The sequence below is a fragment of the Lacerta agilis genome, chromosome 6, assembly GCF_009819535.1.
Source record: "Lacerta agilis isolate rLacAgi1 chromosome 6, rLacAgi1.pri, whole genome shotgun sequence".
NCBI classification, from domain to species: Eukaryota; Metazoa; Chordata; class Lepidosauria; order Squamata; family Lacertidae; genus Lacerta; species Lacerta agilis.
In genome coordinates, this window is record NC_046317.1 from 6,180,748 (window position 1) to 6,207,862 (window position 27,115).

A 27,115-nucleotide genomic window follows, 5' to 3' on the forward strand; every position below is an offset into this window, starting at 1 on the left:
AAAACCGGGCTCAGGGCGGCTAACAACAAACATACAGGTGAAACTCGAAAAATTAGAATATCGTGGAAAAGTCCATTTATGTAAGCAATTGTTTTCATTAGCTAATGGAGTTTAATATATGAGATAGACTCGTGACATGCAAAGCAAGATATGTCAAGCCTTTGCTTGTTATAATTGTGATGATTATGGCGCACAGCTGATGAAAACCCCAAAGTTGAAATTGTTAATTTGAGGTTCTCATTAGCTGTACACCGTAATCATCACAATTATAACAAATAAAGGCTTGGCATAGCTCGCTTTGCATGTCATGAGTCTATCTCACATATTAGTTTCACCTTTTAAGTTGAATTACTGAAAGAAATGAACCTTTCCATAGTATTCTAATTTTTTGAGTTTCACCTGTAAAAACATTGATTAAAAGAGAGTTTAAAAGCAGCTTAAAAACAGCATAAACACGCCATGATTTTGGACTTTAGGAGCCCACATCATTACAGACACAGGCTGTTGGGAGCCTGCTGTGATAAGGCAGGAATGGGATTACCCCAGCAGCTTGGAACTGCTTTGCAGTGTTTTGGAATGATGAGATAAATTCGTTATGAGTGTTGTAAGCTTACTTAAGCCAATTTAAAAATGGGCAGCAGATTTTTAAGAATAAAAGTTAATTGCATTTAAGTATTTTTTTATTCAGTGTATGACCAGTGACAATTGTATTCATCTAGGAGGCAATGCTTGCTTTAAGATCATGGATGCTTTAGGGCAGAATCCTGCATTGCAGGGGGCTGTATTAGATCAGGGGTCCCCAAACTAAGGCCCGGGGGCCAGATGCAGCCCAGTCGCCTTCTAAATCCGGCCCGCAGACGGTCCAGGAATCAGCGTGTTTTTACATGAGTAGAATGTGTCCTTTTATTTAAAATGCATCTCTGGGTTATTTGTGGGGCCTGCCTGGTGTTTTTACATGAGTAGAATGTGTCCTTTTATTTAAAATGCATCTCTGGGTTATTTGTGGGGCCTGCCTGGTGTTTTTACATGAGTAGAATGTGTGCTTTTATTTAAAATGCATCTCTGGGTTATTTGTGGGGCATAGGAATTCGTTCATATTTTTTTCCCCTTCAAAATATAGTCCGGCCCCCCACAAGGTCTGAGGGACAGTGGACCGGCCCCCTGCTGAAAAAGTTTGCTGACCCCTATATTTGATGACCCTAATGAATAGCCTTCCAACTCTGCTATTCCTATTATATGATTCTACGAATCATATTGACTAATATGTGGGTTCAATCAGTCAATCAAAACTCACAGTACGAATCTCCACATGACAGTTGTAGTGCACAAAAATGCTGCAATAAATGTGTTAGTCTCAAGACGCGGGTGGCGCTGTGGTCTAAACCACTGATCCTCTTGGGCTTGCCGATTGGAAGGTCGGCGGTTTGAATCCCCGCGACAGGGTGAGCTCCCGTTGCTCTGTCCCAGCTCCTGCCAGCCTAGCAGTTCGAAAGCACACCGGTGCAAGTAGATAAATAGGTACCGCTCCGGCGGGAAGGTAAACGGCGTTTCCGTGCGCTGCTCTGGTTTCCTTCACAGTGTTCCGTTGCACCAGAAGCGGTTTAGTTATTCTGGCCACATGACCCGGAAAGCTGTCTGTGGACAAACACCGGCTCCCTGGCCTGAAAGCAAGATGAGAAGCATACCTCATAGCCACCTTTGACCATCCAGGTGTCCTTTAGCTTTACCATGGCAAGACTCTTTGTTGCTCCAGCTTTCCAAAGTTTCTGTGGCTTGGACTTTGAGATCACAAGGAGAGGGTAGTTCTTCAACTACAGAGGAGTCTCTGGCCTGGTTCTCACACACACCTCCCTAAGCCAAAGTTGAACCATAATTTAACTTTATTAAACCATGGTTTATTAAGCTAACCATGCTTGAACAACAAGACACCCCACAGACAAACAGTTTTTCTTGTCCCGCCTCCCCACCTGATACCCCAAAAGGCCTTTGCAGCACCCCAACTTCGCCATGCCCCTTCGCATTGGCTGAATGAAAGAGCAACGGGATAGGAATCTTCTCACATTTTCTTTTCCCATGGCCATTCGCAGTCAATTCCCTTCCTCCGTTATCGCAGTCAATTCCCTTCCTCCGTTAAAAAAACCACAAAACATGATCCAGCCAAAACTGAGCAAGGGAGCCCATTGATTCCAGTGATCTCACCCTCCCATTGAAATGAATGGGACCAGTGACTGCTTGTGCCTTTCGTTTTTTTAAGAGACAGATTTAAAATTCTCAGTGTTTTGGTAGCAGATTATGGTCCCCACAAGTGGCTGTAATTTCTTGACCTTTATGTCTCTCCATTGATGTCCTGGTGCTGCTCATTCTTATTCATATGGGCCATAGCTTTTCAGTCTTGCATTCATTAGTAATGATTTGCGCTACATAAACCTTTTATTTGCCTCAGGGATAACTGGCGGGGAAATAATCTTTTTCTCTCTCTGCTCCATTGATGTGCGTCTCATCTGTGTTTTGGGGAAAGCATAATCTCTTGTAAAGGAAGTAAATCAATCGGTGCACGGAAGACAAACAGGTACAATTAGTTGCCTTCCTTGTAGGGCAGGGGGTTGGCAACCTAAGGCCCATGGGCCACAAGCAGCCCAAAGGGGTTGTTTAACCGTCCCCCCGAACCGAGCCGCCTGCTCAGCGAGTAACCCTGCACTGCGCTAAACCGGCACAGCACGGAACGGTTACTCGCTTCCGCGGCACCGGAAATTGTGTATGCGCAGACACCAGAAATTTCAGGCGTGCACGCTATCCGGCCCGCGGTGGGATCTCCACTGGAGTGAACCGGCCCAGGTGAGGTAAACCTTGCCGACCCCTGTTGTAGGGAGTCCCCTTTTCCGTTTCCTTTCAATGGGGTGTCAGTGAAACAGAGGGATCGGGGGGGGGGGCTGGCTGCCGAAACACCCTGGACTTCTCCACTGATTCGATTTCCACCCCACGCTTCAGAATCTGTGTTTCTGTGCGCGTGTTTTGAAAGAATCCGTTGGGTAATCGCTTCTCCATTCAGCAATGGAAATGCCCCGCGAGTCTTAACTCTTGCAAATGCCGGTGACTATTATTGCTTTTAAAGTGATGCTGTAGAGGAAGAGGGAGCCAGTGTGGTGTAGTGGTTAAGAACGGTAGACTCGTAATCTGGGGAACCGGGTTCGTGTCTCCACTCCTCCACATGCAGCTGCTGGGTGACCTTGGGGCTAGTCACACTTCTCTGAAGTCTCTCAGCCCCACTCACCTCACAGAGTGTTTGTTGTGGGGGAGGACGGGAAAGGAGAATGTGAGCCGCTTTGAGACTCCTTCGGGTAGTGAAAAGCGGGATATCAAATCCAAACTCTTCTTCTTCTTCTTCTCAAGGTAGGTAAGTAGTTTATTTCGGCCATTTGGCCCATATCACATAGCAAAAACACATTCGTCATAATACACGCAAAATAAAACAAATTAACAAATTTAAACAATACAGTACAAAACCAATTTTAAAATGACCCGTTTACACCCTTCCGTCTAAGTCAAACCGAAATCCGAGTAGTCCAACTGAACTAATTTAAAAAAACCCCATTAAAATTGATTTATCCCCTATTTTATCGCCCCGTAATAGCTCTTAGTTATTTTCTACAAGTGCCTCTCAAGCTTCTCTCTCTCTCTTCTGTGCATTTCATGGAGAAATGACTTTTAAAGTGACTTTAAAAGTCAGCGTTTACTCAGAGTGCACTCTGGTGTGAGCGGGCTGGTGGTGTTTGTTCTCCAACCCAGAATCTCTGAGGTCAGTTGGAGCTGGAGCTGGACTCTAGCTGCTAAGAGACCGGGGACTTCATCTACACTTAAGGTTTGAAGCACGCCATACCACGTTGAACAGTTGTGGCCTCCCCCCAAAGAATCCTGGGAACTGTAGTTTTTTTTCAGGGCGCTGAGAGCTATTAGGAGACCCAGATTCACCTCCCTGAGCTACAGTTTGCAGAGTGATTTAACCCCCCAGGGAACTCTGGAAATGGTAAACTCTGTGAGGGGAGTTGAGGTCTCCTAAAAACTCTCAGCACCCTTAAACAAACCACAGTTTCCAGGATCCCTTGGAGAAAGGCATGACTGTGTAGTGCAGATTGTGGCTGACGTTTTGCAGGCAGAATAGAGCCTAGAGAAGGTTAGGAGGCTCTGCTATTATTTACTCTTCATAATGTTTCCCATTTGTTGGAGCTGATCTTTCCGTGTGGCGTCAGCTGTTGACACAAGGCCGAGGCACCCTTGCTACCTTGTTTGCTTGCAGCAAACCTTTTTATTTCAGCAAGACTACACGGCCATAAAATTTAGTTACATTTATGTTTGCTTTTTAAAAGTATTATCTATCTTTTTACTGATAATTATCTTACGTGTGTGCATTATTGATAATTATCTTACGTGTGTGCATTTTTCAGTTCTGGGCGATTAAAAATGTGCTTTATCAGTAATTTCATTGTGTACTCTGCTTAAAAGAGCTTTGCGATTAAGCATCCTCTCAGTCTTTCTAAATTGGCAAATACCCAGCCTGTCCAATCCAGGGGCTTCATTTTGCCTTCCAGTTGCATGCACCTATTTCAGGTAGCTGATCTGGACTCGACTGCTTCTTTTGAATTTCCCCCGCATTAATAAAGCTTCCGATTGCCTGCGCACCCCTCGCCATCCACCTCCCCACCCCAACTGGGCCCATCCAGTTTCCACAGCTGCAGAGTAGCAAACGTGCGGGTCTTTCTTCAAGGGGAAAGCAGGGACAAACCTACCAGGTTTTTGTTTTTTTAAAGAATCATAGAGTTGGAAGAGACCACAAGGGCCATCCAGTCCAACCCCCTGCCAAGCAGGAAACACCACCAAAGCATTCCTGACAGATGGCTGCCAAGCCTCTGCTAAAAGACCTCTAAAGAAGGAGACTCCACCACACTCCTTGGCAGCAAATTCCACTGCCGAACAGCTCTCACTGTCGGGAAGTTCTTCCTAATGTTTAGGTGGAATCTTCTTTCTTGTAGTTTGAATCCATTGCTCCGTGTCCGCTTCTCTGGAGCAGCAGAAAACAACCTTTCTCCCTCCTCTAGATGACATCCTTTGATATATTTGAACATGGCTATCATGTCACCCCTTAACCTTCTCTTCTCCAGGCTAAACATACCCAGCTCCCTAAGCCGTTCCTCACAAGGCATCGTTTCCAGGCCTTTGACTATTTTGGTTGCCCTCCTCTGGACACGTTCCAGCTTGTCAGTATCCTTCTTGAACTGTGGTGCCCAGAACTGGACACAGTATTCCAGGTGAAGTCTGACCAGAGCGGAATACGGTGGTACTATTACTTCCCTTGATCTAGATGCTATGCTCCTATTGATGCAGCCCAGAATTGAATTGGCTTTTTAAGAGATGTTGCCTTATTAGGTAAACCGGGGGTAGGGAACCTGCGGCTCTGGAGCCGCATGCGGCTCTTTCGCGGCTCTGCCGCGGCTCCGGGGCGGCTGCCTGGGGCGCGGAGGTGGCGCGGAGTGGTGGGGGCACTGCGCCTGAGAACTCCTCGGCCAGAGGGAAGACGCGCCAGCCCTGCCAGCGATGGAGGGGCGGTTTGCAGGGGGGAGAGAGAGAGGGAGGGAGGGGGCAGCCGGGGGGGAGGTGCGGGGGGCGGGGCCTGGTGCGACGGCGGCAGCGCAGTTGGCGGAGCGGAGCGGGGCAGTCCCCGCCGTGGCCCGCCACTGTGAGCGCGCAACAGGCGCTCCTCCTTCGGCTCCGGGGCGGCTGCCTGGGGCGCGGAGGTGGCGCGGAGTGGTGGGGGCACTGCGCTGCGCTCCTGGCCCGCCTGGGCTGCGCCCGCCGCGCCATCCTCCTGACCCGCCGCGCCTGCCCGCTTCCCTCCTTGGAGTGTCGGGCCCGGCGGGCGGCTGGGGTGTCCTTGTGGGGCTTGGCTCCGTTGCGCCTTCCCCGCTCCCCGGAGAGGCGGGCGGGCGGGGGACCTTCCCGGCGTCGGTCGCCGGATGGTGCTGCTGCCGCCTCCGCCTGGCTTTGCTGCTCCGCCTCGCCGTCCGGCGCCTCTTTGGCAGCGGGATCCGGGGGGCGCCCGGGGGCCCGGCCGGGACTCGGAGCCTTCCTGCGCCGCTGTGCAACAGGAAGGCCGGGCGGCGGCGGCGAAAACGTCCGGGCTGCTTCTGAAACCTCCGCCAACCGGTGCTTCGCCAGCGCTCGCTGCGGGCGGTGTACATGCTCAACGATGGCCCCAAGGGCGGCTTGGGGGCCCGGAGCCCCGAGGCCGGCGCGCTGCAGAGCCTGGCGCGATCCCCCCCCCCAAAAAACCCTGTTTTTTGCTTTTTGGCTTTTTGCCTTGCTCTCCCACCCCCCCTCTTTTTTTTCCTCCCCTCCTTTTTTAATCCAAGGGGAGAAATCCCATTTTTAAAACAAACAAACAAACGAAAAATAAACAAACACCCCCACAGCTGCTGCAGCCACTCTATTTGAATTTTTATTATTACCCTTTTCTCCCTCTATCCCCCCTTTTTCTTTTCTCTTCCCCTTTTGTTTTTGTTTTCAAAAAAAGGAAAAAGAAGAAAAAGATTCCCCCCCTTTATTTTTATTTTTTTAACTACTACATATTTTTAATAGATATTCTCCCCACCCCACCCCACCCCCAATTTATATTTTTCCACCCCACTTTTCCATTCCCACCCCCCTTTTTCTTTCTTTATTAATTCGCTTGCCAACCTATCTTAGAGGGGGAAGCCCTCTCTCCCACCCACCACACCCCCAATTTATATTTTTCCACCCCACTTTTCCATTCCCACCCCCCTTTTTCTTTCTTTCTTAGTTCGCTTGCCAACCTATCTTAGAGGGGGAAGCCCTCTCTCCCACCCACCACACCCCCCCAAAACAACTTTGAGCTGAACCCCAGAAAACGGGGGTAGATCACTGCTGAAAGTAGATCACAGTTTCTTGGGAGTTGGCCACCCCTGGTATAAGACATGTAACTAGAATAAAAATTTTAAAAAACCAAGCAAATAATTGTAATAACTACTGTAATAAAGCACTGCTATAATTATATATAATTTCCCTAAAATTTTGGTTTCATTCGCCTTTCCGTGCTGAAATGTCACAACCTGAAGGACCATGGCTTGCCCCCCCCCCAGTTTTGATCCTGGGTACGCCCCTGAGTCAATGCAAAAAAGTAAGAACTTATTCTTGTTGTTTTTACTAATTATACTTTGCATTGGCTCCTATATGTTATTTATTATTATTGCATTAAGGTAAGAAACAATATATGCAGCGTTATATTTGTTTTAAATGTCGCAATGGTTTTGCGGCTCCCAGGTTTTTTTTTTTTCCTTTGGAAACGGGTCCAAGTGGCTCTTTGTGTCTTAAAGGTTGCAGACCCCTGAGGTAAACTATCTTTGTGGCCCTGAAAGCACATTTGGCATTTTGCCACCTTCCTACAATTTATCTTTTCCAGTATCACATCGACACTTTCCCTTTCTTGCGTTGTCCATCAGGAACTGCCTTGGCAAGCTAATAATCTCTGGGAACCCCTCAAGTTGGGGACCATTCGTGGGAAGGGTGAATCATGTGTTGTGTTCAGAATGGCGCACGTCCGTGGTATGTTTCAAAGCCCTTTTTTTTTACCAGCATCGGGTCATTATGACTACCCCTATTAGGTTATGTGAGGAAATGGAGATCAAGAGAGTTGCCCAACGTCTTGCCGAGTCAGTGGCAGAGATGGAAACGCAAATGCATGTCCCGTAGGAAGTGATAATTGGCATGTTCTTAGTTCCAGGCTACAGCTCTCGTCACCTGTGGGAAGGACAGCTTGTACTGTATTCCACCTGGAATCTGAGGGAACAGAAGTGAAACAAAATGACTCACAGTGGACTTTGAAATCTGCCTTGCCTCTCCGTCTTGGTGTTCTGCCAATCTTGCCTTCTACTGCTCTCCGGGGTGTTTCTCTCATCCCCTTGTCAAAATTCGGATTGTAAGCACCTTGGGGAGTGAAATATACTCGGAGTCAAGTGTGAATTTCATGCTCTTTATTCAGCTCATAGTAGCGAGGAATGCAGTTCCCCCAAAACGTTTGCTTTATATACACTATTTACACAATGGGCCCCACGTGATTGGCTAGATACTCCTGTATGCCAATCAGAGTGCGGATTCACTTCCACCTGGATCTGGATTGGGTGGCTCCTGCGGACCAATCAGACTGCTGCAATCTCAATCCTATTGTTCTGGGACCAATCAGACTGCTGCAATCTCAATCCTATTGTTCTGGGACCAATCAGACTGCTGCAATCTCAATCCTATTGTTCTAGGACCAATCAGACTGCTGCAGTTTGGATCCTATTCAACTCACTACATAACAGGGAGCAAACACCGTTCTTCCGTGTATGTTTATTGTGGACACCGAGGCTGTCGATTAAGTTATTGTTGGCATCCACCCGCCTTGAGAGACAATGGAGTGTGGCTTCAGGGGTGAAGTCAAATTGCTGTATAGCTGCACTGAAGTGACCTCCCTGGGGCGCATGCTTGGGCAGTGTGTATGGAGGTCCTGGGCAGCCCAGGCAACACTGGATGCGGTCCAAAGGGAAGCAGAACAAGATGTTTGGCACTAGCTTGGCTGCAAGCATACAAGGCACGATCTAACCATCTTAGGGATGCCATTCCAGAATTGTGTAGGGTTTACTGCTTAGCCTTCTCTTCTCCCGAAGATATCCTACAAGGGAGTGGAGGTTTAGGACCAGAGTTTCCCTTCTCCTAGATGGACTCCTTTCCCAGGAGGACAAGCCCCAAAGCCCCATCTGCCCCTCACTTCCCTCTACGGCACATGCAGAAACCAACTTTTTGACCATTGGACCCGCCATTGGTCTTGTCCGCTCAAACGGCAGAACTGCGGGAAGTCCCTAATTCACTGGGGGTTTGAGATCCGTCGGCTGCCCTCACCTGGTTTAGCCGACCAGTCGAAGCCGTTTCCCAGGATGTGTTTGCTGTCGCATGCCGACAGTTTTCAGGAGCCACAGGTGAGAGCTGAGTGCAGGGTGGGGAACAAAGGTGGACAAACTACTCCAGACGTGATTCCTGAGAAGTTTCTTCTTTTAAAGTAAGGCTTTTGTGATGACAGCTATCAGGGCTTCTTTCCTAGAAAAAGAAGTGCCGGATGCAAAGTTGTTGAGCTTTTTTTCAACCTAGGTAAAGGTAAAGGGACCCCTGACCATTAGGTCCAGTCATGGACGACTCTGAGGTTGCGGCGCTCATCTCACTTTATTGGCTGAGGGAGCTGGCGTACAGTTTCCGGGTCATGTGGCCAGCATGACTAAGCCACTTCTGGCAAACCAGAGCAGAGCCATTTACCTTCCCACCGGAGTGGTACCTATTTATCTACTTGCACTTTGACATGCTTTTGAACTGCTAGGTTGGCAGCAGCAGGGACCGGGCAATGGGAGCTCACCCCGTCATGGGGATTCAAACCGCCAACCTTCTGATCAGCAAGCCCTAGGCTCCATGGTTTAACCCACAGCGCCACCCACGTCTCTATGCCGCTCCAATTGCCTTGCCGCCCAAGGCCTCTGTGCCGTGATGGGGAATGGCACTTCAACGTTACAGAGGTGTCGGAGCGCACAGAAGAGTTGCCGGAACTCAGTTCCAGTGAGTTCCATCTGGGGGAAAAGCCCTGACAGTTATGCCTATGAAAAATGAGTGGGAGTTGTCTGGAAGTGCTCTCAGGAAGTGGTCACCAAGCCTTTTTAGGGCACATGGAAGCCACTCCCTCTGGTCCCATCTCTCCTTCCTCCTTAGCTGAGTTCCTCCCCCCCCCCCCAAGATAGAGAGGCAATGGCACACACCCCACCTCCACTTCCCCAAGGGATCTGGGTAAACGTTGGATTTGGTGTGCGTTGAGAAGCACACAGAGCTGAGAGAGGAATCCGAAAAGGCATCACTTTTCAACCACCTCATTACCAAGGGAGCCGCAAGCAGGGCGAGGGGTTCAGAGGCTTCACGGGTTTTGGGGAAGAAGATCCCTGGGACACCATTGCAGCCACGGGAGCTATATTGGTGTCCCCTGTTTTAAGGGCCAAACGCTTGGGTCCTGCTCCTGTCAAAGTGGTCAGAAGTAAAAAACGCACATCCGAGGTGCTACTAGGAGAGACTCCCGCTTCTCAGAGTAGCAAACAAGTCTGACCTGGCAGAATATCTAGTGCAGGGGTGGCCAACTCCCAAGAGACTGTGATCTACTTACAGAGTTAAAAACTGGCAGTGATCTACCCCCTTTTTAGGCATTCAGGTCAAAGTTGTTGTTGAGCTTTTTTTAGGGAGAAGGAAAGCCCTGTTTTGGGGGGATGCAGGGCAAAAAAATGAGCTTTTTTTTAGGGGAGCCAAAGTTGTTGAGCTTCTTTGGGGGAGCCAGTGATCTACCACAGACGTCAAGTGATCTACCGGTAGATCACGATCTACCTGTTGGACGTGCCTGATCTAGTGGTATCGCTTGACCATAGCTGTCAACCTTCCTTTTTCTTGCATTGGGAAACGGCGCTGGAATAAGGGAATTTCCCGCAAAAAAAAGGAAAAGTTGACAGCTACGCGCTAGACCACGCTCCATTGGTGCATGGAAACTTCCTTGGCTGGGTGTGGTCAATCTCTCTCTGCAGTTCCTCTCAGTCCCTCCAGAGCTTTGCTGGTGGAAAAGGGGTAGAATTCCTGCCTGAGGTCAAGGGTTCGAGACCTTCTGCTGCCTTCAGTTGTGCTACGTGCCGGGTTGGTTCCTCGTCCTCCGTGGCCGTGCTGTACTTCTTTTAACTCTCTTTCCTCCGCTCTCCGGCTGCTGCTGCTTCCTTCCCCACCCGAAAGCTCCAAATTGCACAAAAACCTAAACAGGGAGAGGGGGAAGTTGCCTTTTTTTTTTTGCTTAGGGATAATGCAAAGCAAGCAGTTCTGTTTATTTATGTTAGAGCATCAGTGCTCTGCTTCTCAGCCAGAAAAGGCTCCCAGAGCAGCAATAAATTAAAACAGCACAGTCCCTGCCCACAGGCTTGCAAACTAAAACGACACAGAAGGGAAAGCGGAAATCAAACTCTGTGCACCAGTTCTTTAAAACAGTTGGCAAGCTGGCGCATTTCAGGGGAAGGAGGAGCCCTGACAAAGCTGATGGATTGATCCCACCTTCCCTTAGGACCAACCGTCAACTTTTGTCATTTATTTTGGTTGGTTTTGGACTGCAGCCGAGTTGCCTTTGCCTTCCTATGCTCCTGGGCCTTTCCTGGAAACAGGGGCTTGCTAGGGGGGGGCAGGCCACCCCAGGTTCCAGGGGAGGGGGAGTGACTCTAAGCATGCCCACCCCAGAACTCGCTCAGTGCAGGAGCTGGCTTACACAGCACACACTTTGCTTTTTCCTTCCTGCTGGGAAGAGCCACAGAAGCACAGCTCTGCCCAGCCAGGGCTCCACCCAGCAACCTGGCATATTTCACCAGGGGGGCACAAAGGTGCCATCTTCAAGGGGTGACATTTGGCACCTCCACCTAGGGCCTTAAGCACAAGCCAGAGCAAATCCATTGGCTTTGAGCTTTAAACTCGCCACAGCGTTGCAAAAATATTAGCTGTGCTTGCTTTACTAGGTCTACCCGGACCTAGGGTACCATCTGCCCACACCCCTTCCAGTTACAGCGATCATTTTACATTCCCCCCCACAATGCTTTGCGGCACTTCATTTGCATACACGCAAATGAGGTGCCGCAAAGCATTGTGGGGGCGCAAAACACTCACCCCTTCAAGTCACAGCGAGTGCCCACACCCCTTCCAGTCACAGCGAGCGTTTTGCATCTCCCCCACAATGCTTTGCAGCACCTCATTTGCAAATGTATGCAAATGAGGTGCCGCAAAGCATTGTGGTGGGACACAAAATGCTCACCCCTTCAAGTCACAGCGAGCGCCCACGCCCCTTCCAGTCACAGCGAGCGTTTTGCGTTCCCCCCACAATGCTTTGCAGCGCCTCATTTGCATACAATTGGAAGGGGTGTGGGTAGATAGGGGGGGGGACAAAAAAAATCTGCACTGGGTACCATTTGGGTTTGCTATGCCTCTGCCTGGAGACTGCCTGCTTGCAAATGAGCATGTCTCCAAAATGAATAAGTAGTGTAAAGACCCTTCACAAAATGCATACTTTTGTATGAAGAATAAAAGTTTTATCTAGATCTGCTTTATTTGCATGATTATTGAGTTTGTAGTGGAAAGGTTGTCAAAGTGTCTCCAACCCCCTGCATTGCAGGCACCTCAACTTAGGAACCTTGAATGTGAGGTTCCAAAATCTCTGCACATACATTAGGTGTAGGGCCATTTTATGGGTATGGTAACTGAGGCCAAGTTTGGATGAGTTCAGCAAAGCAGTTCCAGTAAATCTGTGCCTGAGCTTGGGATTTGAACTCTGTCTTTGTAGGTCCAGGTGCAGACTCTTGTCTTCAGGGTTGTCTGGGCCATGTAGTTTGGCCGTGGACCAAGCATGTAGATGGGTGAGCATCTTTGCCACTCCCATGAAACAAGAGTAAGGCGTGGCAAGGATTGGGAATTTTAACAAGGGCTCCCTTAATCTCCAAGACAGTTGGGACCAAAAGCCTAGGGTGGAGCAGCTGGGATTTGGGCTGCTGTTGCGACTCCCTGCTAGGGTGGCGACTGGGAGTGTCTCCTGATCCAGAGGGTTTGCAATGTGCCGCCTAGAAATAGCTCTCTTGGTTAACACCTTCTGCTGCTCCTTGTAGTAACATGTCCTGAGCCTGAATTTCAGTTCCTTGTATTTGCTCAACACAATGTTTTTCAGATAAAATACAAAACCGTGTATATCTCTGGATAGAAATGTATTAATTATGGAACTAAACTGACAATATCACCATGCAAAAAGTATAGCTAGATATTTCCTCAGAGGCAAAGCCTATATATGCTTTAAAACATCAAAGTGCTGTTTCAAAGTGCAATATACAAAGTGCAATATAATGTTAAAGATGGTTATGCAAAAGTCTGTAAGACGTATGGGTCTATCTTCCCAATGTTGGAGAAGGTTTGTTGTTGTTCAGTCATTAAGTCGTGTCCGACTCATCGTGACCCCATGGACCAGAGCACGCCAGGCACGCCTATCCTTCACTGCCTCCCGCAGTTTGCCCAAACTCATGTTAGTAGCTTCGAGAACACTGTCCAACCATCTCATCCTCTGTCGTCCCCTTCTCCTTGTGCCCTCCATCTTTCCCAACATCAGGGTCTTTTCTAGGGAGTCTTCTCTTCTCATGAGGTGGCCAAAGTACTAGAGCCTCAACTTCAGGATTTGTCCTTCTAGTGAGCACTCAGGGCTGATTTCTTTAAGAATGGATAGGTTTGATCTTCTTGCAGTCCATGGGACTCTCAAGAGTCTCCTCCAGCACCAGAATTCAAAAGCATCAATTCTTCGGCGATCAGCCTTCTTTATGGTCCAGCTCTCACTTCCATACATCACTACTGGGAAAACCGTAGCTTTAACTATACGGACCTTTGTCGGCAAGGTGATGTCTTTGCTTTTTAAGATGCTGTCTAGGTTTTTCATTGCTTTTCCCCCAAGAAGCAGGCGTCTTCTAATTTCGTGCCTGCTGTCACCATCTGCAGTGATCGTGGAACCCAAGAAAGTGAAATCTCTCACTGCCTCCATTTCTTCCCCTTCTATTTGCCAGGAGGTGATGGGACCAGTGGCCATGATCTTAGTTTTTTTGATGTTGAGCTTCAGACCATATTTTGCGCTCTCCTCTTTCACCCTCATTAAAAGGTTCTTCAATTCCTCCTCACTTTCTGCCATCAAGGTTGTATCATCAGCGTATCTGAGGTTGTTGATATTTTTTCCGGCAATCTTAATTCCGGTTTGGGATTCATCCAGTCCAGCCTTTCGCATGATGAATTCTGCACATAAGTTAAATAAGCAGAGAGACAATATACAGCCTTGTCGTACTCCTTTCCCAATTTTGAACCAATCAGTTGTTCCATATCCAGTTCTAACTGTAGCTTCTTGTCCCACATAGAGAGTTCGCAGGAGAAATCACTCCCATTTCTTTAAGAACTTGCCATAGTTTGCTGTGGTCGACACAGTCAAATGCCTTTGCGTAGTCAATGAAGCAGAAGTAGATGTTTTTCTGGAACTCTCTAGCTTTCTCCATAATCCAGCGCATGTTTGCAATTTGGTCTCTGGTTCCTCTGCCAGAGAAGGTTATACAACTTCAAATCTTCCTGTTTCACCAGCAGTTTCGTCAAGGAAATATCTGTGTATACTTTTTGCATGATGATATTGTCTGTTTAGTTCCATAATTAATACATTTCTATCCAGAGATATACACGGTTTTGTATTTTATCTGAGGTACAGATACCGTGACTGTCTGTTGTTGTTTCTACTGTGCAACACAGTGTTTTGACTGATGTCGAGGAAATAATGGAATGAGGCTAAAGATGGCAGGGTCAAGACTGGAGGCCCAGAGCCAAGCAAGATGTTGAGCAAACTTGTGGGGTTGTGGGGTGTGTGTATGTGAAGTAGCTCAGTCTGTGCCTGAGGAACCAGCTCAGAGCCAGCTCTTCTGGACCAGGGTATTCCTGGTAGATGCCATACGACAATCCTACGATTTTATTCTTACAACAACCCTGCAAGGTAGGCAGATTATGACTGGTCTGAGGTTGCCCACTGAACTTCATGGTCCAAGCTGCGACTTGAAGCCACATTTCCCTGGCCTTAGTCTAACATTTTAGTAACACATGAAATGAGCCTTACCTGGGTCAAGCCAACTGTCTGTCTGGACCAATATTCTTCCCCTGTCAGGCCCAATTCCTGATACTTTAGGGTTTTTAAAAGTGCATATGGAACACCGTTATATTTCCTGCTGTTCTTCTTAAGCCTCTTGCAAGTATAAGATACGGGGACAGTGAAACCTCATGAAAATCCAGGTCAAATAATCCCTGCGGTAATGTCCAAATTAACATATTTTTCTAAGAGACCGAGAAAGAAGACAATTTCTTGGCAAAACAGCAGAAGTGTATTGATTATAGTAAGAGATACGGTTTTGAGCCGAATAAGATTTATGGATTTATGATGTGCTAATATTTGTGAAGGGGCGTTATGGAATATATATCATTTCTTACGAGGTAGATCAAGGACCTTATGAGAATGCTGCTTTAGAATTATTTTAACACGGGATCACAGCCGGCAGGAAGATTAAAAGCATATCTTTTGGGTAAGCGTTTGGTTAGTAACCTTATTGTTCAGTGGTTATTTAGAGATCATGGTTTTGTTGTTCAGTTATGATTAAGAATCTTATTCATTTTGTGTTATAATCATATATGTTGGTATGATAAGAAATAAATAAATAAGAAAGAGGGGGCCTCAGAAGGTCATGATAACAGTCGTGGGGTGCTGAAGCCAAGAGGCTTCCAATCCCCACAAACTTTATTCTTTTCATATTTAAATATTTTTTTATTTCCGTTGCCCTTCATCAGGGATTTTCTGGATTGTTGGTGCTTCCTAAAATGTGGTCTTTGAAGGTTTGAACCTTTTCTATGCATTAGAATGGGGTTTTTGACCAACTTTATAAATAAGGCGAACCCATCTTACACAACTTATTAAATTGCCACACACACACACACACACACACGTCTGTTCATGGAGAGTGACAGGTTTGTCATCCAACATGCACCCTGATGAACCAATCCCAATGTCTAGATAAATATATAGATTTGTATAATTCAAGTTGGCATGTCAACTTCAGCCTTTCTGGCTGTTAAAAGCTCTCCAGTATTCTCCCAGGTCATCGTCTCTTCCTCCTCCTCTTTGATTTCATCCTTCTCCTTATTCCTCTTCCAATCTTCACCTTGGCTGGCCTGCAGGGCCTCTCCTCTTCACTTCAGTTCTTGCCTCTCCTACCATCTTTTCGCATGACCTTTCTTCCTACAGTGTGGTGTAGTGGTTAAGAGCGGTGGACTCGTAATCTGGTGAACCGGGTTCGCGTCTCCGCTCCTCCACGTGCAGCTGCTGGGTGACCTTGGGCTAGTCACACTTCTTTGAAGTCTCTCAGCCCCACTCACCTCACAGAGTGTTTGTTGTGGGGGAGGAAGGGAAAGGAGAATGTGAGCCGCTTTGAGACTCCTTCGGGTAGTGATAAAGCGGGATATCAAATCCAAACTCTTCTTCTACCCAACTCTTTGCCTCTCTGGGACATTAGGGAGGCCCAGCCAGTCTCTGTCATAAGCTAAAAAGCGCATGGAAGATAATACTAGTCAACTTTGTTCCGGTAATTTTTCTTTACTGTGGAAGAATGAGCAAGTGTATTTCTTAACACAGAGGTTTACAACCTTTTTGAGTCCACGGCTCCCTTGGCCAACTACATTCTTTCTGTGGCATCCCGTGGGGCTCAGGAGCCCAGTTAGGTCACCCCTTGCCTGCAGAGCTGGCAACTTCCCACCCTTTTTCAAACACCCTCCCATGCGGATTGTTCCCTCGGCCTCCTCTCCTCCTTGGGAGTCCTCTGGGCAGCCGCTGCTGCCACCCCTGGTCTCCGAGCTGTCCCCCTCCCCCCCCCGCCCCCACACACTGCCCCACAGGAGCCTGTGAAGCTCCCGCTGGCCAGCCCCAGAGACACCTGCTGAGCCTGTAGCCAGGGCTGCTGCAACAAACAGCTGTGCAAGCCTTGGGGATGCAGAGATGCAAGAGGGCATCAGAGGAGGGAGGGAAGGAAAGAAAAGAGAGACAGAGGCCAGTGTTGCCCGTTGCACCCCTGACCATCATTCAAGGCACCCTAGGGTGCAACAGCACACTGGCTGAAAACCAATGTCTTAACAGAGTAGAAAGGAAATAACGCCTGCTGTCTGTCTGTATCTATCTATCTATCTATCTATCTATCTATCTATCTATCTATCTATCTATCTATCATCTCTCTATCTGTCTGTCTATATCCATCTATCTATCTATCTATCTATCTATCTATCTATCTATCATCTATCTATCATCTTCATCATCTATCATCTATCTATCTATCATCTCTCTATCTCTATCTCTCTATCTCGCTATCTATCTGTCTATCTATCTATCTATCTATCTATCTATCTATCTATCTATCTATCATCTCTCTGTCTATCTATATGTCTATATCTATCTATCATCTATCTATCTCTCTATCTCGCTATCTATCTGTCTATCTATCTATCTATCTATCTATTTATCTATCTATCATCTATCATCTATCTATCATCTATCTATCTATCTATCTATCATTTCTCTATCTGTTTGTCTATCTATCTGTCTATATCTATCTATCATCTATCTATCTATCTATCATCATCCTCATCATCTATCTATCTATCTATCTATCTATCTATCATCTACTCTCTATCTGTCTATCATCTAAAATAATAATTTTTATCCTGCTGTCTGTATCTTATTCCCCCTCTAGATTGGAGACCTGCTGTGACTCTGGGGGTCCTAGACTGTGCTGATGCGAAAAACCAGAAAATCTGCTCGGATTTCGGAATCACCGGCTACCCAACACTGAAGGTAAAGTTGCCTTTGGGGTAGGCGAGGGCAAGTCCAAGGGTGACGGCGCTGCAGCTAGTTCTGCTGGATCCTCCTGTTGCGTTTAGGATTGATGCTGAATGCCCTGTGCCTTTGCAGAAGGGTAGCAGGAGAGCAGGAGCGCCCAAACTGAAGGGGAGGGCCCTTTCTGTAAAACCAGAAAGCAAAGCAGGAAAATCTGGCTTGCCTGTTTAAACGGAGAGATTTGATTGATCATATTTCCGTGCGGCTTTCTCGAATCGGCTTGCGAACAATAAATAACAGCAGCGGAACAAAACACAAGAGAACATCACAAATACAGCGTACATAATATAAAACAATCAACGAAATCATCAATAAAACAATCGCAATCTATAAAACACCATTAGTGAAACGGCAGCTAAAAAAAATAAGCTAAACATCACAATTGCAGCAAGGCATGTTATATGATTAACAAATCATTTATAATCTATAAAACAATGTTAACAGCGTTAACAAAATAACGACTGGGGGGAGAGCTAATAGCTGTTAAGTTCATGCATACACTTCCCATTCCCCCATGATTTATAATCTTTCACTCTATTCAGTTCATTGAAATACGCATAGAATACACACAATACCTAGTGGTTGAAGGTCCTTCCAGGGGCGTAGCAAGGTAAATTGGTACCCGGGGGCAAAAAAAATTTTGTCCCCCCCCCCAGAGGCATGGGAAGGTCAGGTGGTACCCGGTGCGGAAAATTTCTTCTCAACCCCCCCATTGATTCCCCCCCCAATGGTTTTACATTATTTCATATTTTCTTACAAAGGAATAATAACAAGTAATAATAATAAAAAACTTTTATTTATATCCCGCCCTCCCCGGCCGAAGTCGGGCTCAGGGTGGCTAACATCAGATACATAACATTGGAATAAAATCAAACAATAATTAAATTACCTCCTAAAAACATCTCAAAATCAAATTAAAGTCTAATTGGATGGCTTTCCACAGGGTTGGGAACAGTAAAGTGTTCTCTGAACTGAAATTTCAGCCTTCGCGACATAGGAAAACAGCCAAGTGAACAGCTGTTTTGGTGGAGGAGGGTCAAGATATTAAACGATATGCATGAAATTTCATATATAGCTATATAATCCCTAGTATAGTAAGGTAAGACCTTCGGAGTGGGCATTTAAAAAAAAAAATTCAAAAAGAAATGTTCCTTGATAATTAGTCACCCCCTCCATTATGGAACATGGGGCGGCCCGCCCCACCTTGCTATGCCCCTGGGTCCTTCTCACCTATCTCATCTCAGTAATGGAGTCAGCTCATATACTTCCCTCACAGCGAGGATGGATGGAGCAAATAAGGTTGTTTGTGTGTACCTCCAGGAACCCTTCCTAAACAAAAGATCTCCCTTGCAACGATTTCGTCAGAAGCACCTATAAACTTTTACTACCCTGCCCTCACGTACCTGTGTTAGCCAACTGTGATGATGGCGGCAGGGAGGAGAACCAAGGCTCTTCTGGTTTACAAAAGCTTCCCCACCTAGCTACCTGGAGATGGTTCTGACTCACCTGCTTGGCCAGGCAAGCAGAGTGGATTATTATTATTATTATTATTATTATTATTATTATTATTATTATTTTAGCAAGCATTTTTATTAAGAGGATAGAAGCTGAAAACAGCTGTGTTTCATAGAAAGCAACTGAACCAATTTTGAAGCGGGCCGGATTTAATAATAATAATAATAATTTTTATTTGTATACCGCCTATCTATCTTACGGTACTCAAGGCGGTTTACAAGCAGAAGAAACAAAAAATGTACATCTTATAACCATCTAATGCAATACAAAAATATGATAATAAAGCAAAACTTTAAAATAAGCAACCTACATCAAAAAGTAACATTCAACAATTATTAGAGTAATATAAAATAATATCAACATATAAAAGTTAAACAGAAATCCACTCAACATTTACAATAAACAATTTCTAAACTAATCAATAAAACAATGGCAAGCCACAGCACATAAAATAATACAATAAAAAATTAGAAGGCGATTGGGCCGCATCCGGCCCACGGGCCTTAGGTTGCCTACCCCTGATCTACAGCATGTAAGAAAGAAAGAGTTTGGATTTGATATCCCGCTTTTCACTACGCGAAGGAGCTCAAAGCGGCTAACATTCTCCTTTCCCTTCCTCCCCCACAACAAACACTCTGTGAGGTGAGTGGGGCTGAGAGACTTCAGAGAAGTGTGACTAGCCCAAGGTCACCCAGCAGCTGCATGTGGAGGAGCGGGGACGCGAACCCGGTTCCCCAGATTACGAGTCCACCGCTCTTAACCACTACACCACACTGGTAAATCATGAGCCGTCAGCCCTTGCGATTACAGAACAGAACCTTAAAACTCCCAGAGCTAGGTGGGGTTTCAAGGTGGAACCCTCGGTGGAAAGAAATGCTCATGTAAAGCTCCCCCCCCCCCAATTCCCACAGCGTGGGGTGCAACTTGCCTCATGTCTTGACATTTTAAAGCTGTTTTGTTTTCTAGCCAACGATGCTGTCTGGCATCGCAGCAGGCAGTGAGAAAAGGGATCCATCGCCCAGTGTGACCTGGGAGGGTGCTGCTGGTGTGGACTTGACAGGTCTTCTATAAACCTGCCACTTTAGCACGATTTTAATCTAATGGCACAATCTGGGTTCAGTTGTTACAGAATCCCCGGGAGAGGGTTAAGCCCAAACTAGATATAGCTCAGGACATAGGCACCAATTCCTAGGGGCCAGGGCAGTCCTCCCCCCAAAATGTATTTTTTTTTTTAGGGACCAGAGGCAAATGGCAGCTTAGGAGGGTGGGGACTGATCCTCATCTCCCAGTGCTGGCGCCTAGACCCATCAGAGGAGTGTTAAATAATTAAATTCAATGTGTTATAAGTAAGTAAGTACTTTATTACGGTCGACGACCAGCACACACACACACACACACACACACACACACAAAAGACACATACAGAATCAATAATAAATGCAATTTAAAATTGATCTGAGATTTGATCTAAAAGGGGTTGGCCGTCTTAAAATTAAAGTACATTAAAATGAATAATTATTGCTTTAAAAGAATAAATTTAAAAATTAATTAAAAAATCAACAATTCAGATTAAGTCGAAAGAAGGACCAGGAGCCACCTAATTGTGCGGAGCGAAGCTTAATAGCGACAGCACAGAACTTTGCCACCGCGGCTGTGACCTTAGGGTTGGCGTCTGAGAGGAGCCAATGGGCGTAGTGTTCTTCGGGACATCCAGGAGACTCACATAATAGCGGAGAGATGAGTTCATTCCGTAAAGCCCTATAAAAGCGGCAACGGAGAAGCACGTGGTTTGTAGTCTCTACTTCTCCGGAGCCGCATGGACAGAGTCTGTCGCCCAAAGGAACCCCCCTATGCCTCCCATCCAATGCGGCAGATGGCAGGACATGATTCAGGGCCAGTGTGAACGCCCTTCTGTGGGATGGGACCTCGAGCTGAGTAAAATACCTAGCTGGGAGTTGCAAGTATCTCCGCTCCTCTGGGGTTGCAAAAAAGAGGGACTTTACTTAAGTCATTTTGCCTCTCGATAGCCATTAGCCTCTGCTTGACTAATGCCCTTGCTGTGTTGTAACTATGTGAACACAGGTAAGCTGGATGTAAACCTATGCTCGCCATCTTGTTTTCTATGGCTTTGCTCCAAGAGGAGCGATGTTTATCTTTTAATATCAATGGGGCAAGGCCCTGAGGGTTAAGATGAACTTTCAGCCAAAGGTTACAGGCCTGTGTCCAGAGTCTCGCCTCGACGCAGACCATGCCTGTTTTTTTAAAAGTGCAGGAGATCCTATTCAGAGATCTCCAGCATTAGTTTTACAGACATGCCCCCCTCCCTCTCTCCCACTTGCAAATGCTTTTATTCCGCTGCTTGCTAGAAGCCTTCTGAGATCTCCGGGGAAACCTGATGATGTGGCACTGGCCTCCGTTTTCCCTTTCGCTCACGGACTGTCAACTCCTGCAAACAGATTTCAGGCCCAGCCCATTAAACAAACATTTGACTTGGATACCTTGAGGCAGGTAGCAAGTAAATGCACAGCTGGCAGGGAACGCTTTGAGGATGGAGCGAAAGCTGAACGCACCCACATACAGCCAGCAATCAGAGGAGCAGAATGAACTGTCACCCAGGGAGGGTAGTCAAGGAGACCTTACCGAGCTGACAATATTTCCCACAAAATAAACCGTTTTCTGTAACGGAAGAGCTAGCAGACGTAAGGATTGCCTTCCTCGGTCGGACCAAAGCATTCTGTTTCCAAGGTACAGTCATACCTCTTGTTACGAATGCTTCAGGATGAGAGCCAGTGTGGTGTAGTGGTTAAGAGCGGTAGACTTGTAATCTGGTGAACCGGGTTCGCGTCTCCGCTCCTCCACATGCAGCTGCTGGGTGACCTTGGGCTAGTCACACTTCTCTGAAGTCTCTCAGCCCCACTCACCTCACAGAGTGTTTGTTGTAGGGGAGGAAAGAAGGGAAAGGAGAACTTTAGCCTCTTTGAGACTCCTTCAGGTAGTGATAAAGCGGGATATCAAATCCAAACTCTTCTTCTTCCTCTTCTTCTTCTTCTTCTTCTTCTTCTTCTTCTTCTTCTTCTTCTTCTTCTTCAGCACGGGTCACGAATGTGCCGAACCTGGAAATAATGGAATGCGTTACTTCCGGGTTTGGCGGCTCGTGCATGTGCAGACATGTCAAATGACGTCATGCGCAGAAGCGTTGAATCGCATCGCACGCAGGCGCAGCGCTTCAGGTTGCGCACGTCACGGGTTACGAACGGGGCTCCGGAACGGATCCTGTTCAAAACCGGAGGTACCGCTGTAATCACTTGGAGCATGGGCTGTAGCATCTGCTTTGGATGCTACAGGTAGGGCCCAGGTAGAGCCTCCGCCCGAAGCCCTGGAAAGAGCTGCTGCTTGTCAGTCTAGCCCAGAGGTCTCTAGCCTGCCGCTCTCCAAATGCTGTTGAACTACTATTCCCATCAGGCCCCGCCAGCATAGCCCAATAGCCAGGGTTGCTGATCAGCAGCACCTGGGAGGGCTGCAGGTTAGACCACAGTACTGGTCCGGACAGCAGTGAGATGGATGGGCTGGGAAACAAGCATCTTCCTGTGTTCCTAGGCCTAATAGGGCAGGAGCAGAGAACCTGTGGGCTCAGGCCTAATTTAATGAGGCAGTAGGGGCGTGGGGCGGGGGAACCCAAATGCAAGCAAGCAGTTTGGGCAGCTTCCTTTCCCCGGAAGCCTGAGTGTGAGAGAAGCAGGAGGCAGGAAAGGAGAAAGGATTGCCCAGCCCGCTCTTGGTTCTGGTCCTCTCCGCTGCTACCACGAGGCCCTTGATAGCTCACTCCTGAGCAAACATGGCCCTCGACATATAGAAGCCCCCACAACAGCACTTTACCCACTCGCAGGCTCCCAGCAAATGTCACCAACTGCCTTTAGCACTTTAGGCAGAAGGCGCAGGTTTGTGTGTAATCCTAGTAATCCAGGAAGGGAGAAAAGCGAAGGCAAGCAGTATTGTTAAAATTATTTATGTATGGTTCCGATATGTAGGGGCTGCAATATTCTGGCCCCGCCCAATTATTATTATTGTTGTTGTTGTTATTTATTATTTTGCTTTAACAGAGTTCTTTGGAGATGAAGGTTTCTCAAAGTGCTTTTTGTTTGAAAATTTGACTGGGGGAGATGAATAGGCGAAGAAGCCCCCTTTCAAGCTTCTCAAGTCTTTCTGTGGCCCCCACTGAGCACTCAAGACAGGAACTGTCAGGGCTCCTGTCAGTTTGTGCTGCTGCTTAAATATGTGCGGGGAAAGGAACTCGGCTTTGGAGTCGGTTCGATTATGTGCCTCTAGACGTGCAGCGTTTGTAGCCACAAGCTCTGTTTGTTCGCTGGGTCCTTTGCCAGGAGTTAAAACCGCCAAGTGGATTTATTTCTCCACACACACACCCCGGCCTCCCTTTTGGCTCTGAGAGTTCTTGTTCTCTCTCTCTCTCTCTTTATTGTTTGTTTTTTCCCTTTTTTGTGACGCCTAATCAGCCTGTGCCTAGGACCTCCAAGCCAGGATCCCTACAGCGCTAGAGGAGTGTACAAAAAAAAAAAAAAAGACAGGAAGATCTTCCTTATCTCGGACTGTTTGTTCCTTTTTGAAGGTCTCCGAGCACTCGCTGTCCTAGATTAGCAGCACTTGACAAAATTCACACAGCAAGGCTTGAGGGCAGAGGCGGGTCACAGCTCATGCCTCTCGGGTGAGGTTGCCTGCTCACAACTCAGAGCTTGCAGGATTTTACTCCGGCCAAAGCTTGTGGCCCATCAAGCTCAACAAAGCCCACAGGCTACTTGTTGTGGTTGCCAGCCCTTCCGCATTTAGGTAGAAAGGTAACCTCTGGGTGGTTATGATATAAGAAAAATACCTCTAATTCCCTTATGGGGTACCCAGAGCCCCTACAGAGTCCCTCGGGAGATCTCTATCAGTCGGAGAGAAAGCAGAGGCCAACCAGAGTATATTGAAAGCAAAGCGGCTAGTAACCATGATATTTATTAAAGGAAATAAACTGGAGGGACGTGGGTGGCTCTGTGGGTTAAACCACGGAGCCTAGGGCTTGCCGATCAGAAGGTCGGCGGTTCGAATCCCCGCGACGGGGTGAGCTCCCGTTGCTCGGTCCCTGCTCCTGCCAACCTAGCAGTTTGAAAGCACGAAGTGCAAGTAGATAAATAGGTACCGCTCCAGCGGGAAGGTATCAGAGGTTCAGAAACACTCCATTTACCTATCCAGGAGCTACACTGCCCATTTTAAAATGGCAAGCAGGCCCGTTTCCAAGGACATACCCAGCCTGTGGCTGGAGATGGTTGTGGATTCCCCGGCTTTGTCTGTTCGAGACTTCAAGGTGATATGATGACATCCCAGATTACCATTCTACCACTCTTAACCACTACACCACACTGGCGCTCACAGATCTGCTGCAGCCTCAGAACAGGATGCAGGCTCGGTTCCTCGCACCCTTGCTCCTTCGCTTTCCCTTTGCCAATCCCTCCCTCCCACTTGCCAAAGCAAACTGTGTGCTCTTGCGTTGCTCAACGGCGGTTGGAAGGGGTGGGCTGCAGCTGGAGCAGGGTTTTGGAAAAACAGGGGTTTCGCCATCTCATTTTGCAACGCTTGATATTTCATTCTGTATTCAACGGTTTTGCAAAACCAATATCGAGCAGTTAGACCGCATGCCACCAAATGGCAATCTAAACTCTACCCAACCCCAGCCACCGATCCATTGGCGTGTACAAACAGCAGCATAATGTACCCACATTATATACTATGCACATACTCCAACGTGCAGTGCTCTCGCAGGAAAAAGTGAAATGGGGGCGGGCGAACTTGAGGAACTTCCCTTTTCTGGGGAAAAGGAAGAGGGACCCAATTTGCTGTTCTCAGGGGTGGAATCTGATAATCTTTAATAATACAGCTCCCTGTGCGAGGCCAAAATTTGGCGCCCCCAAATGGATCTTCTCAATTACGGACCTTCTCCATTTTGCACCCCCTTGGCTTGGCACCCTGTGGGGGGGCAAGGAACGCCTGCCCCACGTTGCTATTCTTCTCCAAAATGTCCAGGGGTTGGCTGCACTCCTCCTCTTTTCCAGCTCCATATCTGTTTAATAGGTGGGTGATCTCCCTAGGTTTCAGCCACTTAGGCAATTGGAGGCACGGTAACAGAGTTGCCAGAAAGCTAATCTTCAAAAGCAAAACCTAACCGTAGGGTCTCTTTCCTTCCAGTTTTTCAAGGCATTCTCCAAGAAGCCCGGGGATGGCGTCAGACTTCACCGTACGTATCCTGAAGTCAATTCCTACCTAAGCTAGAGGCAAGAAGTTACGGCTGGAGTTTAGTTTACCAAGCTGGGCCTGCCTAGAGAAGGGTACCCACTCACCATCCTCCAAGCTCATGAATCAGAGGGCTTATGGAGGAATTATAGGACCCCGGTAATCAACGCTGGTGGTCACCCTCCATAAAATGTCCCCTAGGTCATTGATGGGTGTTATGTACTGAGTTGAATAGGATCCAAACTGCAGCAGTCTGATTGGTCCTAGAACAATAGGATTGAGATTGCAGCAGTCTGACTGGTCCCAGAACAATAGGATTGAGATTGCAGCAGTCTGATTGGTCCCAGAACAATAGGATTGAGATTGCAGCAGTCTGATTGGTCCGCAGGAGCCACCCAATCCAGCTCCAGTGGCACAATCTCTTTGAACTTTCCCACCCTTTCCCCTCCGTGAACTCTCTTAATTTGATCGGGAAATCTCAACATGTCCCTCATCTCACAATCAGCAGCGTGAGACCAATTCCACTCTTTCTTTCTTTCATAGAATCATAGAGTTGGAAGAGACCCACAAGGGCCATCCAGTCCAACCCCCTGCCAAGCAGGAAACACCATCAAAGCCTTCCTTCCTTCCTTCCTTCCTTCCTTCCTTCCTTCCTTCCTTCCTTCCTTTGTCTCAGGATTCATATCCCCCTCCAAATCAAACTTGAGAAGGGGCTTCTTTGTCCCCCTGTGTTTCTAGGCAGATTAACGGCTTTCCTGAAACTCCTTCGCTCTCGTACTGGGCCTGTCTGTGTGTCTGAAGGCACACACATAATCACAACCGAGAATCCCGTTATCAAGTAAAGAAAAGCGCCCAATAGGCCTTGGCTGCTTCCATTTGAACCAAACGTTCTTCCTCACCTGGTGAAGGTTCAGTATTGCAGAGTTTGAGAAATTCTGCATGAGGAAAGTCTCCAAAATGATTCATGCTTTCTGGAAGGGGAACCCCCATTCAGGCATGAAGACCGAAGATTGCACTTTGGAGAAAAGATAGTATCTGCCTGACATGAGCCACGTAGGAGTTAAGTTGGGAGTGGTTCCCTGGCTGTATTTAGGTCTAGGCGTAGGGTTGCAGCCTGGCACAATGTTTAATCTCGTATCCAGGCAGCGTTTATTTTGTCGCTAGATTCCCAAGCCCAGGTTGCTTCCTGCCACCAAAAGGTAGAGTAAGGAGAACGCCTGACTTTGAGTAACACCGTCCCATAATGATCCCAAGGTATTCCGACGTGAGAGAAGCTGCTGTTGTGCATCTCCTAGGATATGGCAGTGCCTGAGAGCAGGGGGCATGTAGGCCGGTGCAGAGCTCCTGGCCTGAATTGTGACCCTGATATGCTTCCTTCCTTGTACAGATAAAGGAGACGACATTCGGAGCCTGAGGGAGTCCATCATCGCCTCAGTAGAGAGCGACAGAGACCTGTGGCCTCCCGCCTGCCCACCACTGGAGCCAATTAGGTAATTTGGGCATCATAGCATGAAAAACAATTACTGCATAGCAATGCAATGCCTAGCAGGGGCTTTTCCCAGACTTGTGAATTCACTCACCCTTTGCAAAATTTCCACTGACTCCCTCTTAGAGGGGTAAACTGAATAAAGTCAAGAACTATCAGTATCCAGTTGGCATTTATTAATCCCTATTACAGTGGTACCTCAGGTTATGTACCTGATCCGTTCCAGGGTGCCGTTCACACCCCGAAAAGTA

At 47.4% G+C, this 27,115-nt stretch overlaps 1 protein-coding gene across 1 annotated transcript in view; it reads left to right on the plus strand.

The window, feature by feature from the left end:
- The window catches only part of QSOX1 (quiescin sulfhydryl oxidase 1), an 84,496-nt gene that overhangs the window by 14,036 nt on the left and 43,345 nt on the right, over nt 1–27,115 (plus strand). Inside the window, exons 2-4 of the mRNA XM_033151310.1 lie at nt 17,439–17,539; nt 25,334–25,382; nt 26,766–26,868. Of these exons, the coding sequence (XP_033007201.1) occupies nt 17,439–17,539; nt 25,334–25,382; nt 26,766–26,868 (253 nt within the window). The remainder of the gene's footprint in view (nt 1–17,438; nt 17,540–25,333; nt 25,383–26,765; nt 26,869–27,115) is intronic.